Here is a 17113-nt window from a genome sequence, read left to right as displayed (position 1 = left end):
GTGATTTGTACATCAACTGAATAATATTGATAGGTTTTATGAACTCTGAGGCTAATTTTAGCTATCACAAACAAGACACTTTTTTATTAGTAGTACTTGATCACTAAAACATGTTAAAATAACTGTCAGCTGTACAGGTCACTCAATAAACAATCTATCTTTAGTTACTACGTTAACGTACACAACAACATATTTTACACAAACATACTATAACGTAACAAATTCTGTCAACTAACCTAATGCTCTGACTTCCGGTTTATCTCAATCTGTGTATGTCGGACTTGACGCAGCTCAGACTGAGAAGACTGTTTGATTCCCTCGGACGGGAGAAAGAAGACGTCATCACATCCACGCAGCTGTCAACAATAAACGAAATAGCTGTCTTTATGCGACACGGGAAATAGTGACGCTGACTACACACAATATGCACTATGTATATTTAGGCGTATCCAAGAAAATGCTTAAATAGGCAAACAACCTTTAAACAGATAATTTAAAGGTGTAAGTTGAACAAAATTCTACATAATATAAGCTTGATGCAGAAACTGCTAAGAAATTAGGTACACTTGAAGGTGCAATTTGACAGAAACCTTAAATAAATCAAAATTAGTTTAAAAAATAGCAGATACATCAATTTTATTTTTTATCATTCCAATACATGATGTTTTCCCCATACAAAATACACATAACCAAAGGCAACGCACAAGGCTATTTGACACCGATGTGCAAATAATGTACAGAAGAGAAGACAAACATTAACCAGTTTGTTCTTGCAGAGGAGAGGACATCAGTTAGAAGGCCACTTTCTTTTACACTCACTTTGTTAACAGTGATAGTGAAAAATAGATTTAGAAGCTGTAGAAATAACCTGTGTGTCAGACTGGACTGTGTTCAATCAACCTTCAGACCCTCCTTGATCAGGTCGAGCTCATAGCACAGGGTCTCATAGCGGTAAGCCATACGGATCTGGGCCACGTTGGTTTTGCGGATGTCGTTGCCTTCTGGACCCTCCTTCAGGTAGTCCTTACCCAGGAAGTGGAGCTTCTCCTGGAGGTGAATGCACCAGAAAGTTTCTCAGTGCAGTAAAAACAGAAATTGCAAACATTTTCTTCAAAAGTCACTCTCATTCTTTGTTGTCGTTTTACCTCATTAGACAGACCACTCTGTATAACACTGTTCCTGGCAATCTCACACATATCACAGGTGCTAAGCTTGAAGACCTGAGCTGCAATGGCATATTCCTCCATTAGGGGTTCCTGTGAACACAGAGGAGAACCGTCAATGGGCTTCACCCAACATCTACTGCTTGTTGTGTTACACTGTTTTCTTTCCCCGAGAGGATGAGCTGGAAGTGGCAGATGTCAAGGAAGATGTTGAGAGGATGATGAATTCAAATTAAAAAGGAAGTTTGGGATAAGTAGCTTGGAGATAAAATATTATAGATAAGTGTTATGGATGTAGCTGCCAACCAAGAGGAAGAGGAGAATGTGGGATAACATTGATGGATGTGGTGCAGGAAGATATAAGATTATTATAAGATTTTTGTACAAGCATAGAATTGGAGGTGGAAACCTCTGAAAAGGAGCAGCCAAAAAAAAAAAAAAAGTATTACTGTGTATTATTCAGGTTGTCGTAGGTCTGACCTTGGACAGCTCCTAAGGCCATCACAAAGAAATAAACAACATTGCATTTAGAATTAAATCAGTGTGACAAACTAAAAAACCACAGATGTGGGTTCCACTTTCCATTTTTATTTTGGGTTTTTCACTGGCACCCACATCAGGGCCTACTGCATATGGAATGTTCTCATAGTTAGTGCTGCTTGTTGTGCCAGTGTGGGATTTTAGTTTGTATGCACATGTGTGAAATTGCTTATAGAACATCAAAGCAGTACTGCATATGAAACAATGGCCATAATACACCGTCTGGTACAGTATGTAATGTAAACAACATTGTTATGTTATTCTCTTTGACCTTTGTGTAGTGGAACTGCATGGGGTCGTCAGTGGACAGAGACACCACCAGGCCCTTCTTTTGGAACTCCAGCAGGGGGTTCTTGGCGTACTCCAGGAACAGACTGTTGTTGCTGAGGGGGGACATGGCGATGGGGATCTGGGTCAGGAAGTACAAGTACTGCAGCACAGGGCTCTGGTGATGAAAGTATGAGAAATGCGGTCCGTTAACAAACACAGGTAGAGTTTTCAGTTCCCTGTGGCAAACTGCAGTTCCACTGTGATCATGCAGAAGTAGATCGACCGCCAGTGAAGAGCTGACACCAGAAGTAACGCTGTAAAAATGTAGATGTGAAAATTAGGCTAATTTTCACTACGTACTGAGTCACTCCACAGTTTCCTGATAAGTGTTAAAAGTCAGTCACTAATTTGAAGTCTTTTCCAATTGAAATGTTGTCACTTGAAAAATCAATCAAGTCAAATCACAGTCTACTTCCATGTCAGTATTTCTCTGTATGTGTTGCCCAAAAACAATCATGTCTGTATGAACTGATCAAACGTATTCATTTATAACATATGGGATGCTACAGAGGGAGACCAACCTTCTTAAGATTTAGGCCATGAGAGATGTTGTCAGCTGTCATGAAGGCAGCCAGCAGATGGGTGATGGCACCAGCTTCACCGCAATGAGGCCTGAACATGAATGTGTTCATACCCCTCTGTCTGTGGAGCACGAGACAAACATGTCCTTCAGTGTTTACAGAGGGGAAGACAGAAAGTAACAGCTAACAATTACACCTTACAAGAGGGGTGGGATACATTCACTTACATGCGGAGCTGGTTGAGCACAGCAATGTTTGCATACATGTAGTAAATGTAATAAGTGTAGGAGGGGTTCTTGGCAATGTCCCACTCCTCTGGTTTGGGGCTCTTGGTGGAGAACATGTGACCACTGTGTTTGGATTCATCGTCCACACTGTCGAAACCTGTAACCTACACAACAGGGGGCACTTGGTCAAGTCTGAAGGCCATTGAAAACTCAATGTTTCAGTAAACATGATCAATCACTTTTGAAATATCAGTTAAGACAATCAAACAGCCACACGTCACAGAGATGCCACGCACTATTCTAAATCTAATGGGTTAATTAAGCTAAGCTAACTAACCAAACAGAAGCAAGTGGTCGCTCTGTTGTCTTAGAAAACAAAACTACAGAAAACGTATTAATGTTTCTGGGTTTTTTTATTTTCTCTCTTGTAAAATGACTGTAAATGGTTTATAACAAGGAATAGTAAATTTAAGTAATTCCAGGTTTTAGCACAGGGATATAATGGAGAACCCATCAATGTCATCAATAATTACTTACTGATTCGTTTCTAGACTTTTCACTCACGTGTTTGAGGAAGATGCTGAGCTCAGGGTTGGACTGTGGGTTGATCGTAGCCTGGAACACTGGGAGGAAAATGTTCTCCAGCATTTTGCCAAAGTGGGGAACAAAGTTCCTGCCTCTGAAGATGTCACTGTGGTACGAGAGAGAAAAACAAATCAACAGATAATGAATTTGTTGCTGATGAGATGTTGTTTCTAATTAATAGCAGGATAGTTACAGTTATTGATCCTAGGTGGATCACAGGGTAAGGAACAAAGGCCGGACTTTGAAAACTTACTAGATCCTAGGAACTTGAATCATCCATTTGAGGTTAGGTGAGAAGACTCTGTTCTTGACGAACCAGCTTGAAAGCTTCGTCCACTCACTGGGATTGCAGCCGTAAATGGACAGACGAGGCTCGGCGTACTGGTACTTAGCATCCTCCAGGTCACTGGCCACTTCCTTTTTTTCAAACAAAGATTATATCTGGAATTTTAATAACACCAAAATAAAACATATAACTCAACTCTTATCTAGAAAATGAGGTTGCTAAGCATCTGACTTTGATAATGGTGGCAAAATATTCTCCCCCGATGTGGTTCTCTGTTTTCAGGTACAGGTCACGCAGCTCACTGGCTCCCACTGGGTTGTACTTGGCGTTGAATTTATCAAAGCGCTGGAAGGTTTGTCTGCCCTTCAGGGGAATAACAAAAGACACAATGACTTAATAAGACTGACTAAAAGAGGATACTTTCCTCATATAAACACAATCTCAACAGGACAAATTGATATAGAATCTTTTATGACTTAATCATCCATTACAACTGTTTTATACCGGCTTAGATTTTAGGGTCACATTGTGAGTTTTGAGCTCACTGATGTAATCCGAAATCACCCATTACTTTTCTAAATTGTTCAGAAATTGTTTCATAATTGTCTGTTATTTTCTCCTTTAACGTAACGTACAGCGTGCACATCCAGGGAGTCCACGGTCAGGTCGTAGGGGTGCAGGTTGAGAGACTCAAAGAGCGCCTTCATGGTGACCTCCTTGCCTTTCAGTTTGTGCACCACACGGTCGGCGTCCACACGATAGGACTTCTTAATGAAGCGCAGCAAGTGTTTCTGGTTCATGCAGGCGGCAGCGTGGATGTGAGTGTCAACCTGGAAAAGAGTGAATCACGTGATGCAGCAGCTGTATTTCGGCACTAGAGGGAGCTAAATAGTCACAAGGTGCACTGCACGTGCATTACTTGGAAACAAGTGAGGGCAGACTGAACGAAACCCAAAGGTATGGGCTGTGATATCATGAGCATCATCATCATCATCTGATTGGAAGGAAAGATAATAATGACGTAATACCTTCCTGCAGTTGTAGAAGTCCCTGTGGGGGTTCACCTTCAGCTCCTTCAACTCCTCCATCTCATTCAGCATTTCATGCACATTGAACTTGGACATGAGGAACTTGAGACGGCGATGAGTGTAAGTCTTGCTGCAAAAAAAAAACAAAAACAAACAAACAAAAAAAACAGGAGAAATCAGAACATGATTCAAAAGATATCAAAGTGAGGTAAAAATCAATCACATAACAGTCTGAAATTCCAAGTATTTGTTTGTAATAAAGAAAAAATTAGATCAAAAAGAGTAAAAGGTAAAAACAAATGCGCAAGAAAACACAATAATAATATTAATATTAAGACAAGTTAGCTAAAAATACTGAAAATTTGCTGAATAGTACTGAGTATCAAAACATCTTCAAAATGATCAAACATTTTTAAATTTTATTTCTATAATGCAGTTTGTAGATCTGTTAGTATAAGATATACTGGTTTTTAAGTAAAAACCTATTAGACTGAGCCAAGAAATCTTTAAAGCATTTCTTAGGAAAGAAAAATAGTACATTTCTTGTGCTATTAAGATCAGGTGACAAATCTTGACCTAATGGCCAGTTTGTGGACCGTGTAGACCTTAAATTACAGTCCAGTCAGGGTTTGTCTAAAAGGAGACGAGGAGAAAGTAGCAAATACCTGACATGACTTTGAAACATTAGACGCTGCTCAGATTCGGCACACAGGTAAAACCATGCTGGGACATATTTGAAAAAGTGAGAGGAGAACTTGAAAACACTCACGTTGGGCCCTGAGCAATGAGTGCAATGAGGAAGTTCATGTCGTCAATGAAGGTGGCATAGTCGGAGCACGGCAGGTCCTTGGGCTGATGCTTGTCAGCGGCTGCGTCATCGTTGTACACGTACATGAGACCTTCCTTCATGCGAGCCACATAGCCCAGGTTCTGTGGGAGGCTATTAAAATCAAAGGGGTCTTCCCCGGTCTTTGGAGGAGGTGTGAAGACTGAGGGTGTAAAAGACAAGTTGTTGATGAGTGTAACAGAGAGCAGAAGTAACTCAGGAGCTCCTTCTCCTCTCCTCACCTGGCTGCACCTGGTCCTCAGGTTTGAAGGTCTCTCCCTCGATCTCACGCAGAAACTGGGAGGTTGTTCTGGGATAACGCTGATAGGCCAATCTCATGTACTTCTCCCTGATGGTCAGTGCCCGGTACAGACCCTTACAGGACAACTCAAAGTCATCCATGGTCACCTAAAAATCAATCAAAGTCAGGGTCAAAACTATTCAAAACTTAACTCTTATGTTGTTTAAACACCTGTTATATTACAATAACCATTAGGCTACTTTGAACAAGAAACTCACAGCTGTATGGAAGTTTGAGGACATGAATGATAATACCATTATTAATAAGATGAAGGAGTTGGAAAATAGGTAAATAAGGTAATTAATCAGGTTAAATCTCAGAAGATAAACTCTGACTAACACACACACAAACACACACACACACTTTTTACAGATATCGCACTCTCTCTCTCTCTCTCTCTCTCTCTCATTCTCTGTAAATGTCAAAGTCACAGCTATGAAACCCTAAACCTGGCCACCACTCTGAGATCAGCACAATTCACTGGCCAAGGGAAGATCCTCACTTGTACGGCCGGTCATGTTTGAAAAAAGTCTTTTGGTTTTTCTAATAGTTCCCATAATTCTCAGTGAATACATTGGTTTGAGATGTCAGAACAAATACATAAATGGCAGCTGAACTGCACCAACTAAAACTAACAAAAGATTTTTTTATATAAAAATTATAAAGAGAATTAGAAACAAAAACAGTAAAAGTAGTCATTAGCCTAAAGTTTAATGTTAACACTAAATAATTTGCTAGAATAACTTAATAACAAAAGTCAGCCAAAGTAGCTAAGATTAGCTGAAGACAGTAACCTGGAAGTAGTCACAAGTGTGGAAGGAATGTGAAAATTGTTAATGATGATAAAAGTTGACAAATAATTGTCAAAATTCTTTGAAAAATACCAAAATCCATACAAAATTGAACACCAATCTAATTAAGAAAGTTAGCTTGAAAATAAAATTATACAAAGAGTAACTAACTGTTACTTAAAGTTAGCCATACAGGAACTAAAATAGTACAAAAATATGGGGATAAAATATTCAAATTATACAATATATACAAATTATATTACAAAAACGAAATGCTGTAAGCAATATAATTAATGGGTTTTCAATATAACAAGGGAACCTACTTTGTTGGAAAAGTACAAATTATTATTTTCAAGAAACAAAAACATTGTTTAGAACATAGAACTTGCCAAGTAAATAAATTTAAGTAAATCCTAACGTGTTAAAGCGACAGTACCCCAGAGGCATAGTCTCCAATGATGGCTACTCTCTGGAATTCAGGCACTTCCAGATAAGCTGGAGTGTCCACTTCCAGCTTCATTACAGGGGCAGTTGCCTGAGTGGAACCTTTGACTACAGTGAGGGTACGCTGGTGCTTCTTGCTGTGGATAGAGAGGTAAAGATTAAAGTTTGTCCAAAAATATCATGACAAGTGAAATGAAACATGCATCCACGAACTTTTAGGCTGCTCCTGTGAATGTTTTTAGAGCACAGTATAAATCAAGTATTTTTACATGCAGTCACGTGTCTCTGTTTCCTTTCATTAACTGACCTTGAAGGCGTTGGAGGTAATATAAGAATTATTTAAACTGAGTAGAGAGTGGTCTGATAAGAACCATTCCATGTTGTTCAGTACTAGTAATGATATTTTGAGTTATTTAGAGACTGTTTCTTTCATTATCATTTGTGACAGCATGGCTACATTCATAAAAAGGAAAAGGAAAAGGCTCTTTACTACTCACAGTACCTGAATCCTAGTACTAAATGCACTGAGAAATGATAAATGATCACCGTCTCTCAGCGTTGTCCTCAGTGTGCAGATGATGGGCCATCTCATGATGGATGATAGGACAGTCCTCAGCCACATCGAACATTGAGATCTCATCACGGATGTCCTCACTTTTGGTCTCAGATGCAAAGACCTGCTCCGCGAAGGCCCGCATCGTGTCATCGGTCTCTGTCAGGTACCACAGAGGCACATTGTTCTGTCAAGGCAGGAAATCCACTTTGCACCAAAAATATTGTCACTAACATAAAGACTTCTGGGCCATGAAGCAGGAGCACTGATCTATGTTGCACCAAACCAAAGTGGAATTATATTTGGTTGTCATGTGGCTCACATTATGTGCATCATTCATAATGTGATCCACAATGCGCATGCATGGAGACGTCAATACAAAAATGAGTCAATGACACTGTTGGTTCAATGGGCACACACATACAGGATAATACCTGTGCGGACAGTCCAACTCCAAACCCAGTTTTCTGGCCTTCTTTTGTTGTGTATTTGGTATTTGATTTTTTTTATAAAAAATTGTACTGAGATTTTTTAAAGGGAAAAAATGACCAGAAAACTGGGTTAAGTATGTGGAGTTATGAACAAAACCAGCAGCGTTTCAACAGTGAAGCAGCGGTCAGGTTTCATGGGAAATAAGAACTGAACATGAGCAGCTGTAGTTCTGCTCTGTAGATCCAACTATAAACTACATGCACTTCACTAGCCAGGAGCCAAAGCTATCTACTATAACTATCCAATTCAGTTCATGTCACATGACTACAGTTCATCTACTTCATGTACTTACTCTGTTGACCTGAGCAACCAGCCAGAGAGGAGCATCACCCAGAATAAAACCCAACACAGAATTAATCAAAATCATGTCTTATAATCTGTCCATGTTTACTACAGGTGAAACTATAATCAATATTACTTGTATTTATTAATATATTTTCCTTATTTAAAACTAACATCATTCTATTGAGCTGAGCAGGTTGTTCCATCAAAGTTAGATCTATAGGTGAATGTTTTACATATAGACAAACTAATGTTTCAGAGAAATAAGCCACTAGGCTATGTCAATGACATTCTGCATGTACAGCGGTTATATATAGGATATACTGTATAATAGGATAATTAAATTAACATTTCCTTATTATTGACAATTGTAAAAAATAATGTATATTGAAGGATATAGTTGACATTTAGTATTTATTGAGATTTTTATTTTTACAGCAAGTTTTGAGGAAGTGCAGGGATTAATTCATTAATACTGTAAATCTGACAATAACAAGTATTGTTATTATTATTATTATTATTTTACAGCAATGGTTCTGAATATATTCAATGTCATATTCAATACAGATACAGTCAGAGTGAGGGGAAATGCTGTATGTCTCTTTGACACCACCTAATGTTATTTCTTCTGTAACATTTATTATTTCAATTCTCAAAAACACTTTCTTTCCTGAGATAGTTGTCACAGCTGCCTGAGTCAGGTGAGAAAAACTTTTTTTTCTCAGTACTCCTCCTTCCCAAACAAACAGGGTCAAAAGGTCATGCACACAAATAAGGATGCTTCAAAGGTTTGTGTTGCATTCAGGGACAGACTTTCGGTGACATTCAAATAGACATATCAGAACGGCTTCTTTGCTGCAGTTCTGTCTTTGTAACAATCACAATGAAAATATTTGATGTGATGGTTCACTCTCAGTTCAGTCTCTATGCCTTGATGATGCTTTACCCCTGAAGTGCGCCATCCACAGGCAGAAAAAGGAAACTGACACTGAGTGTGAACAATGCATCAATAAACTCTTCCAACAAATGTTTGACTGACGAGACATCTGAGCAGTAAACCATGCATCTGTAATGGTTTCATTTTCTCCGATGTCTCTGTTTATACTCACCTTCCACTGGGAGGTTAGCAAAAAAGAGGCAGTCAATGTAGAATGACCAGGTTAGAGAGAAACAAAACAGGTGTGGTTATGTCTTAGGGCTGCAGTTAGCATGTGAGCTACAGCCTACAATCTTATACATATTTTCGAATGCTAACACTAAACTGTAGGGTCTTGTGTTTATGTATCACTTATTTTCCTCTAAATAGAACTCTAGACCAGTGGTTCTCAAACTGTGGCACACTGTCTAGTGATACAAAATTCATACTTTCATATTTACAGTTGAATAAATCTGAAACATGCTACAACAACATGGCTGTTGCTACATGCTTATCTATAAGGGCTACACTAATTTGTTACTTTTTTGGGTACATTTTAGTAAGTCTTTAATGAAGCTAGGCCTCAGGGAGATTTGAATTCACGACCCCTGGTTTACAAGACCAGTACTCTAACCACTGAGCTATGGAGCCCGTATTGACAAAGTACTAAATGCTATTGTGTTGAAACTGATCATTATCTGCATATAGAGGTTAATACAATAAGAAATGAACAGCTTCCTTATAAAGCTGCACTAGTACTACAGTACTTAAAACTTGATACACTGCTCTACTGCGATCATTTAAATGGTCAAAGGGTTTTAGTGACTCAGGGTGAATTTTAGTTGCTGGTAAAATGTCTAAAATATCTCCTGTTATTTGAACGATTTGCAGAAAGAGCAGAAGGCCAAGTTTAACTTTAATGAATCTCATACTCCTCAATAAAAACTTTTTGACACCTGTGTTGTACATGAACTTGGACTTTCACACCACCACTGGTGTGAACCCTTCAATGCGTCATCAGAATATCACAACATCCTAAACCACACATTTTTTGGCCTGGGAGACCAAGCTAAAGTGAGCAACCTACATTGAAAACACTACTGAAATGCTGTACTGATTAAATACATGTAACTCAGTGGTACAATATGGTAAAAATCCTTGGCTCATGAACTACCAGCACTCCCTCTGTGATCTGTTGGCAGATCCTGTTCTACACCATCACAATCTTTGGAAGTACGAGCAGTGAAAGTCCGCTCTTCAGACTCCAGCTGGTCAGAGCTTAGCTTTTCTATTTTTCACCACTTGAAAACATCCTGCCTCATGTCTGCTGGAGGTAAAATTAGGATCTGTTACACCAGTCTTTAGAATAGCACCGGGACCCTTATACACACAAGATGCTCGGCAAGAACGAAGAGTCTGCAACATGGTGTTTCCTCTTGAATATACTGCTAGGACATAGCGTAATAATACATAAATATTAACTGTTCATTTTTTTCTCACACTGAAGCCACCCCAGATATTAACAGAACTTCACTGCTGACTTTTAAAAAAAGCTGATAGAACTCTAAGACTCCACTGAAAACGACTGAGCGCGCACACATTCCAAATTAATTCATATGCATTCACCACCCACTAGTCCTGTCAGTGAAGCTGTCAGTGGCAGCACGAAGCGAAAATTAACTAATGGGAAATTATTGTCTGTATGGCTGTGTGCAGTGGAAGGGGTGTGTCCGTTCAGTCCAGTCATTCTTTCTGTCCACCTTCAACCACAGCAGTAAGACGGGTATGTTCAGTTGGAGGGGAGGGGACTTCAATTACACCCACTATATATTTTTTTTGTTGGGCTTTTTACTGGAAGAGCCACATATTGAACATCATTGCAACCACAACGTTGTGTTACATCTAGAATTCATGTTTAAGCCACATCATCATCGTCATCATCATCATTGTGTCCACACTCACCTGGCACTAGGACTTTAGGCATGGTGATGCTCTTCCTCAGCAACGCTCCCTGAAGACTGGTCAAAGGTGGTCAGGTACTGGACCACTGCAGTAGGGAAGTGTGGGTCCCTGTGGCTGCTCTCTGAAATATTAAGCTCAGCCCCAGCCTCACGTGTAACCAGAACCTGCTGTGTCCACACTGGACACGCCAAGAAGTCACAGGCACCAGATCTATTTTAAGGATCTGTATGTGCACGGAGGGACCGCAGACTGGCACGGTGTGTACAGACAAAGACAGAGGGGCAGGAGTGTGTGTCAGTGAGAGAGAGAGAGTTTTTTACATTAGCACAGATAGCCACACATGTTCAGTACACGGTATACAGCACTGTATATTCAATGCAAAGCATCAACAGTTGCTGCAGTTCATCCTGTGCAGGTTCTTACAGAATCCTTCACCTCTGATACAGTAGGTTTTTGATTTTTTTGGTGATATCATTATAAAATGTAAAAAAAGAGAGTTTTCTTATGTCTCTCTTTGTTTGTAGCCTTTCGAGTTCCTTTTAAATGTAAATCTTTTTTACAGGCCAACAAAAGAGCAACCACAAATGTATATGCTGTAATATCATGGAAACATCACTAATATGACATGATCACATGGGCCAAATATAATCACACCATGGGCCAGATTTGGCCCGCGTGCCTGAGTTTGAAACATGTTATCTAGACTATCTATCATTGTCGAGAGAAACAAACCTTAAGGACAGTTCATCCACATTAATACTTTACATACCTTGGTTAAAATCCTAAAAAAAAAAAAAATTCCAAAAACAAACTCAGAAACCAAAAAAAAAAAATCCAAAAAAAAAAACAAAAAAAAAAAAATCCTTTAAGCTGTTTGACTCAGTTCAGTCAGCTGGGTGGTCTTTGGGTCAGCGTCTGCTGAACGATTGGCCCACTGAGTTTTCATAAAGGATATCAGTGAGCTTTCACCAAAGCTGGCCAAACATCATGGCACTACTGTCATCACCTTCACTGTTGGACCAGGGGTGTGGGGCTTATTATGTGTTTGTTATTTTGTGTCCTGAGTGTGAATCCCCATGTATCTCTCATTTGTCCTTGATCACAACAATTTTGACTATTCATGTTGTTTCAATATTAAATTAGAGAAATGTTAGCCAGATGAAAGAACTGAGTAAGTTAAGTAGTGATTTAAAGGTATGTTTTCAATTTGGTTTAAAATATTAGCTTATATTAGCACCATTATTTGTAAGGAGATTTGGCACAATGCTCAGATGCTATATAATTAGTGTAAAACGGCGTTTTGGCGACTGAATCCAAAACACTTGTGCATCTCTGTTCATCCATGGCAGCTTGGAGACACGTTACGAGGCGTCTATTTTTAGGGAATGTGATCTTAAATGTCAGGGTTCCGTTTGCAGCATGTCTAGTTTAAGATATCAAGTGGAAAACTGGCAGTTGAGCGAGAGTTCACAAGTGAAAATCCCAGGGAGGTTTGGAAAAACAGCCAATAAAATGACAAACCTTTGGGATATTTAAATTGACCAAATGTTCCCATCATGTCTGGAAAGGACACCTGCAGGACATGAGCAGAGAGAGAAGGGGGTTACGTTTCATATTACCTCAAAATTTATAACACACGGACGTTTTCACTATCGAATAACAACAGCTGCTTTGCTGACCTGCTGCCCAGTTGATGGATGATGTTTGGATGAAGGCCAGACACTCGTCAATGCTCGTTTCTCCAATTTTTCTAAATGTAGTCAGAAAATCCTGCTCAGAAATAGTAAGAAATAGTAAATAATACATTTCTACAATTTAGTCTTAGGTCACATGGCAAAATGAAAAGGTTTTACTGCAACAAATATAAAATATAGGATCAAAAACTAACTCTAATTAAAAGCCTGTGGGGTTGCACCTTTTACCACAACAAAAGTGTGCTTCAGGTACTTGTACTTGTTAAATGTGTCTCCCTAAAACATAATTTTGCAGCATTACAATAGCAAAATTGTATTGCAACAAACAGACATGTTATATATAGGTACAGTAAAATATTCTTTTTCCTTTTTTTTATATCAGTATTAAAAAAAAAGTATTGCAAAAACGCACTGAGGTTTGAAGTATTTTCTTGATAGCAGCAGCTCTGGTTCCACACAATTTACCAGATAAGTGTGTTTACATGTTCTTTATGGAGAGTAATCACACTTCCTGTTTGAAAGACCTGGAGGAGAACACAGACACTAACATGTAGCTGTTTTTAGAGATGACTCTAATATTGCAGGACATACATTTAAAAAAAAAAAGAGACGAAAGAATAACAAAAATGAATAAAAATTAAAACAAAGTACCTCAACCTGAAGTACGGGCAACAACAAAATACATGCACAAATATATAACAATAATGATATTACTACTACTATTACTAATAATAATATCTATTATTATTTTTATTGTTATTGGTGGCAACAATTTAATTAATTTTAAAATATAAACAAAAATAATTGTTTTAAAGGAACAGTGCGACAGTAACCAAAAATTGTTCTTTTTTTTTTAAATCCAGGATGGAAACAGTGGGTGGGATCATGGACAGTTTATTTGTTGATGCCATCAGGAATTTGAATTACTCTTTAACTGCTCCTCTGTTCCTCACTTGGAAACCATTCTCCAGTCTGAGCAGACCACGTTTCAAACATCTGTACTACAGACAGGAGAGAAGGTAGGTTCATTTGATTGTTCATTTGGATTGGACTGGACAGCTGTGTTTTTAGAAGCTTTTATTTTCTCTAACCTGGTGTCTGTAGATCTCAGTGTTCCAACTTATGTCGCTTGTATTTATCTGCTAATTGAATTCACGCTATTTGACAGCTTTTTTTAAAGTATAGCTTGTTAAATACTTTTTTGTCAAATTGCACAAGGGCATATCAATATAGTAAAGGCTACTTCACATAGTGCTTGAAGCTGGGTTTAGAAATGTAGCATTTGTGGTCAAATATAAATGAAGAAGTAAGTCCAAATAAGTACCAAAGAATATAGAAAGATGGCAACAGGTCAGCAGAAAAAATATTATTAGGATCAGCATCAGAGGAAGGGCAAGAAATAACTGAAAGAAGGAATTAAATAAGTCTAAATAAGGTTAATAACATGTAGCCAATGGTCTGCAAAACCAAAAAGTAGCAAAACAATGCTAAAAACTTAGCATTTCACTTAGCAAATAATAATTAATTCTAATGGTTGCATACAAGTCAGCCTGAAAATAATGTACAAAAATGTATCCCTAAAATATAGTTAATGTTAAAAAAAGAAAAAAAAAAACGATGTGTACATGATCAAAACTACCAGCAAACATGTTTTAAAGAAGGAAGGAAGGTTTAGGCGCCTGGGGAGCAGTGTGTGGGGACGGTGCCATGTTCAGAGCACCTCAGTGGTAACTTGGCAGCTGGTGGACTCAAACCTGAAACCCAAGTCCGCTTCCTTAACCACTAAGCCACCACTGCACCAACACTGTCCCACATGTTTAAAAAAAATGAAATAGTTCAATAAATTCTTATGAAGTTAGATCTAGTTAAAGCCTGGATCAGTATCTGCTGACGACTTCAGCTCTCCTTATTCCACAGACAACAGATGATTCTGCACAAACTGATTTCATTCATTTCTCTTACAATCACAGACTGAACAATGGAAGTGAAGGTATCTGTGGACGGCGTCCCGCGTGTGGTGTGTGGAGTCACAGAGGAAACCACATGTCAGGAAGTGGTCGTAGCTTTGGCACAGGCCCTGAGTACGTGTGTATTCACATGGTGACATTTTTCTTTTCTTTATTTCGGTTGTAACCTGATTCATCATCTTTTTAGGTCAACCCGGTCGCTACATGTTACGGGAAAAGTTTAAAGATTTCGAGCGCTGTATGACGCCCAGCGAACGTCTCCTGGAGACCCTAGAGAAGTACGGAGAACTGGCCAAAGAGGTGCAGCTGACTTTAATCCTCAGTGGACCTCCAGCCACCGACAAAATGACCAGGTCCAATGTTGGCAGATACCAGCAGTGCCCACCGCTCAGAAGGAAAGACGCGGGAGCTAGAACACGGCATGGGAGCAGTTCAGTGATATTGCACCGTCAAAGTTTGCCCACGTTGCCTGAGCATTCAAATGAGGATGTGAAGAGACCTAAAAGAAAGTCTCTGACCTTCATGGAGGAGGCCCGGGAATGGTTGGACAGCCTGGGGAAAGGAAAGGTCTACAGTACCAGCTGTGATAAAGAGAGCAACAAGAAGGCTGACAAAAAGAGTCGAAAACTCTCTCTCACTAGTGAGAAAGAAAACCTGGGTCGAGGCGTCAGAGGCAAAGTCAAAGGCCACAGAGGTTCCATGTCAGCTTTGGAACTGCAGACGTCCTGCTGCATTGGGGGTCAGACCAGGTGCAAGGAAGGCAAACACTGCAAGCACGACCATCGGTGCGTTTCAGACTCTTATTCTACTGAGGATGAGAAGAACAGTCTCAAAGAGAGTGTCATTAGTCAGCTGGCTCAACTGCAGGACCTGGAGCTGCAGATAGCTCGTGTGGACAAGGAGATATCTGAGTTGGAGGAGAAGCAAAAAACTCAAAGGGCTGAGCAGGAGGCCCAGGAGAGAGCACTTAAACTGGAGATGGAGCAGATCAAGCTCTGGGAACACGAACTGAAGGCGGAGGAAGGTCATGAGAAGGAGCTGCAGAGTCAGTTTGTTGACCTGAAGGACAAGGTGGTGGAGTGCAAGGTCAAACTGGAGGAGTACAAGAACAGAATACCAGGCGTGGACCTGTTCACCACTCGGGTTGAAGAACATTCACAGATAGTTTCCAAAGTGGCTGCTACTGTGGTATCAGAGACAGACGCCAAACAGCAGCAATCATCAGATGCAGACAGGGCAGTTAATGTCAACAGGAAATTCCTGCCCAGAGACGCGTGCAGCTCTCCTCGAGCTCTGGTTCCTCCCAACCAGATAAAAGAGCGGAGGCCCACAGGTCCAACAGAACTGAGGGAGTGGTGGACACGCTGGTCTGAAGCTCAAAGCCCACCATTACAGGCCAAAAAGAAGGTGATCCACCGATCAGAACTAACCATCTACCTCGGCAGCACCAAAGTCTGAAACCAAATGAAATTCCTAAACCAAGAAGGCGCTGTTACTCACAAGCACCATGTAATGGATACGAGTATTGTATACTCATGTTAAAGACTCTAGACAGTACTAGACGGTGGAGGAGTGGTGAGTGCTCTTGCGTTAAAGCAAGAAGGTTACCAGTTTGAATCCCAGTGGTCCCTCCCATGTGTGCAAAGGTTTTCATTCAATTTCTTCTCCATCTAAAAACATGCAGGATAATGATAAATATTCACTGTAAATTAAGCAAAGCTGTGAATACAAGTGTGAATCGTTGTTTGTCTCCATTTGCCTGACAGAGAAACCATCATGAGCGAACTGTCCAGGATGTACCTCCTGTGAGGCCATTGGATTACTTAAGCAGTAGAGGTTGGATTGACGGATCATTTGTACTTTAATTGCAAATGTTTGTATTTAACACCTATAAATCAACATATACTGACATAAAGCTACTTCTTATTTGTTTTAACGCTGTCCAATACACGTACAGTTTACTTCTTACAGAAACAATTGTTCAGTCTTTTAGATTATAAATTGATCTTTGATTATCTGCATGTCAGATCCTGTTGTGATCTTGAGATATATGTGTATATATACATATACATATATATATATATATATATACACATATACATACACACACACATATATATAAATACACAGACACACACACAAAGGCTCCAGCTGCACATGTGGCCCATTCATATTTTAGGCATCATGTCCAAAATATCCTAGTGA

The 17113-nt window shown here is 39.5% G+C and overlaps 2 protein-coding genes and 1 non-coding gene across 5 annotated transcripts; 1 reads left to right on the top strand and 2 right to left on the bottom strand.

Moving 5' to 3' along the window:
- Positions 1 to 619: 619 nt before the first annotated feature.
- ampd1 (adenosine monophosphate deaminase 1 (isoform M)) lies at positions 620 to 11407 on the bottom strand. Of its 3 annotated transcripts, XM_008318262.3 has the most exons (17): positions 11248 to 11407; positions 9479 to 9484; positions 8380 to 8388; positions 7589 to 7754; positions 7035 to 7179; positions 5749 to 5914; positions 5450 to 5669; positions 4681 to 4810; positions 4288 to 4482; positions 3884 to 4015; positions 3620 to 3783; positions 3346 to 3472; positions 2782 to 2945; positions 2555 to 2675; positions 1975 to 2148; positions 1146 to 1256; positions 620 to 1047 (listed from the first exon to the last, which is right to left on the bottom strand). In XM_008318262.3, the coding sequence occupies exons 1-17, from the start codon at positions 11267 to 11269 to the stop codon at positions 892 to 894; spliced, it is 2208 nt and encodes a 735-aa protein (XP_008316484.1). In that variant the 5' UTR covers positions 11270 to 11407; the 3' UTR covers positions 620 to 891. The 3 variants fall into 3 exon arrangements, with proteins under 3 accessions (XP_008316484.1, XP_024915517.1, XP_024915518.1); XM_025059749.1 differs by lacking the exon at positions 9479 to 9484 and having other exon boundaries at positions 11248 to 11406; XM_025059750.1 differs by lacking the exons at positions 8380 to 8388; positions 9479 to 9484 and having other exon boundaries at positions 11248 to 11406.
- On the bottom strand, positions 9864 to 9936 carry trnat-ugu (transfer RNA threonine (anticodon UGU)). Its single transcript has one exon. It is a non-coding gene; the product is annotated as a tRNA-Thr (tRNA).
- Positions 11408 to 12094: 687 nt separating the features above from the next.
- On the top strand, positions 12095 to 17056 carry rassf11 (Ras association domain family member 11). The gene is made up of 3 exons (XM_008318261.2): positions 12095 to 13960; positions 14912 to 15022; positions 15096 to 17056. The coding sequence occupies exons 2-3, from the start codon at positions 14920 to 14922 to the stop codon at positions 16364 to 16366; spliced, it is 1374 nt and encodes a 457-aa protein (XP_008316483.1). The 5' UTR covers positions 12095 to 13960; positions 14912 to 14919; the 3' UTR covers positions 16367 to 17056.
- The last annotated feature ends 57 nt before the right edge of the window (positions 17057 to 17113 follow it).

Source organism: Cynoglossus semilaevis, chromosome 10 (assembly GCF_000523025.1).
Source record: "Cynoglossus semilaevis isolate Cse_v1.0 chromosome 10, Cse_v1.0, whole genome shotgun sequence".
In the NCBI taxonomy this organism is placed as follows: Eukaryota; Metazoa; Chordata; class Actinopteri; order Pleuronectiformes; family Cynoglossidae; genus Cynoglossus; species Cynoglossus semilaevis.
This window is presented reverse-complemented; position numbering and strand designations above follow the sequence as displayed.

Coding starts and splice junctions, on each gene's coding strand:
- ampd1 (XM_008318262.3), bottom strand. CDS start 11,269: ATGCCTAAAGTCCTAGTGCCAG. Junction 3,784..3,883: donor ATTTTGCCACCATTATCAAA/GTCAGATGCTTA, acceptor TTTGAAAAAAAG/GAAGTGGCCAGTGACCTGGA. Junction 1,257..1,974: donor TGCAGTTCCACTACACAAAG/GTCAAAGAGAAT, acceptor CTGTGTTCACAG/GAACCCCTAATGGAGGAATA.
- rassf11 (XM_008318261.2), top strand. CDS start 14,920: ATGGAAGTGAAGGTATCTGTGGACGGCGTCCCGCGTGTGGTGTGTGGA. Junction 15,023..15,095: donor AGCTTTGGCACAGGCCCTGA/GTACGTGTGTAT, acceptor TCATCTTTTTAG/GTCAACCCGGTCGCTACATG.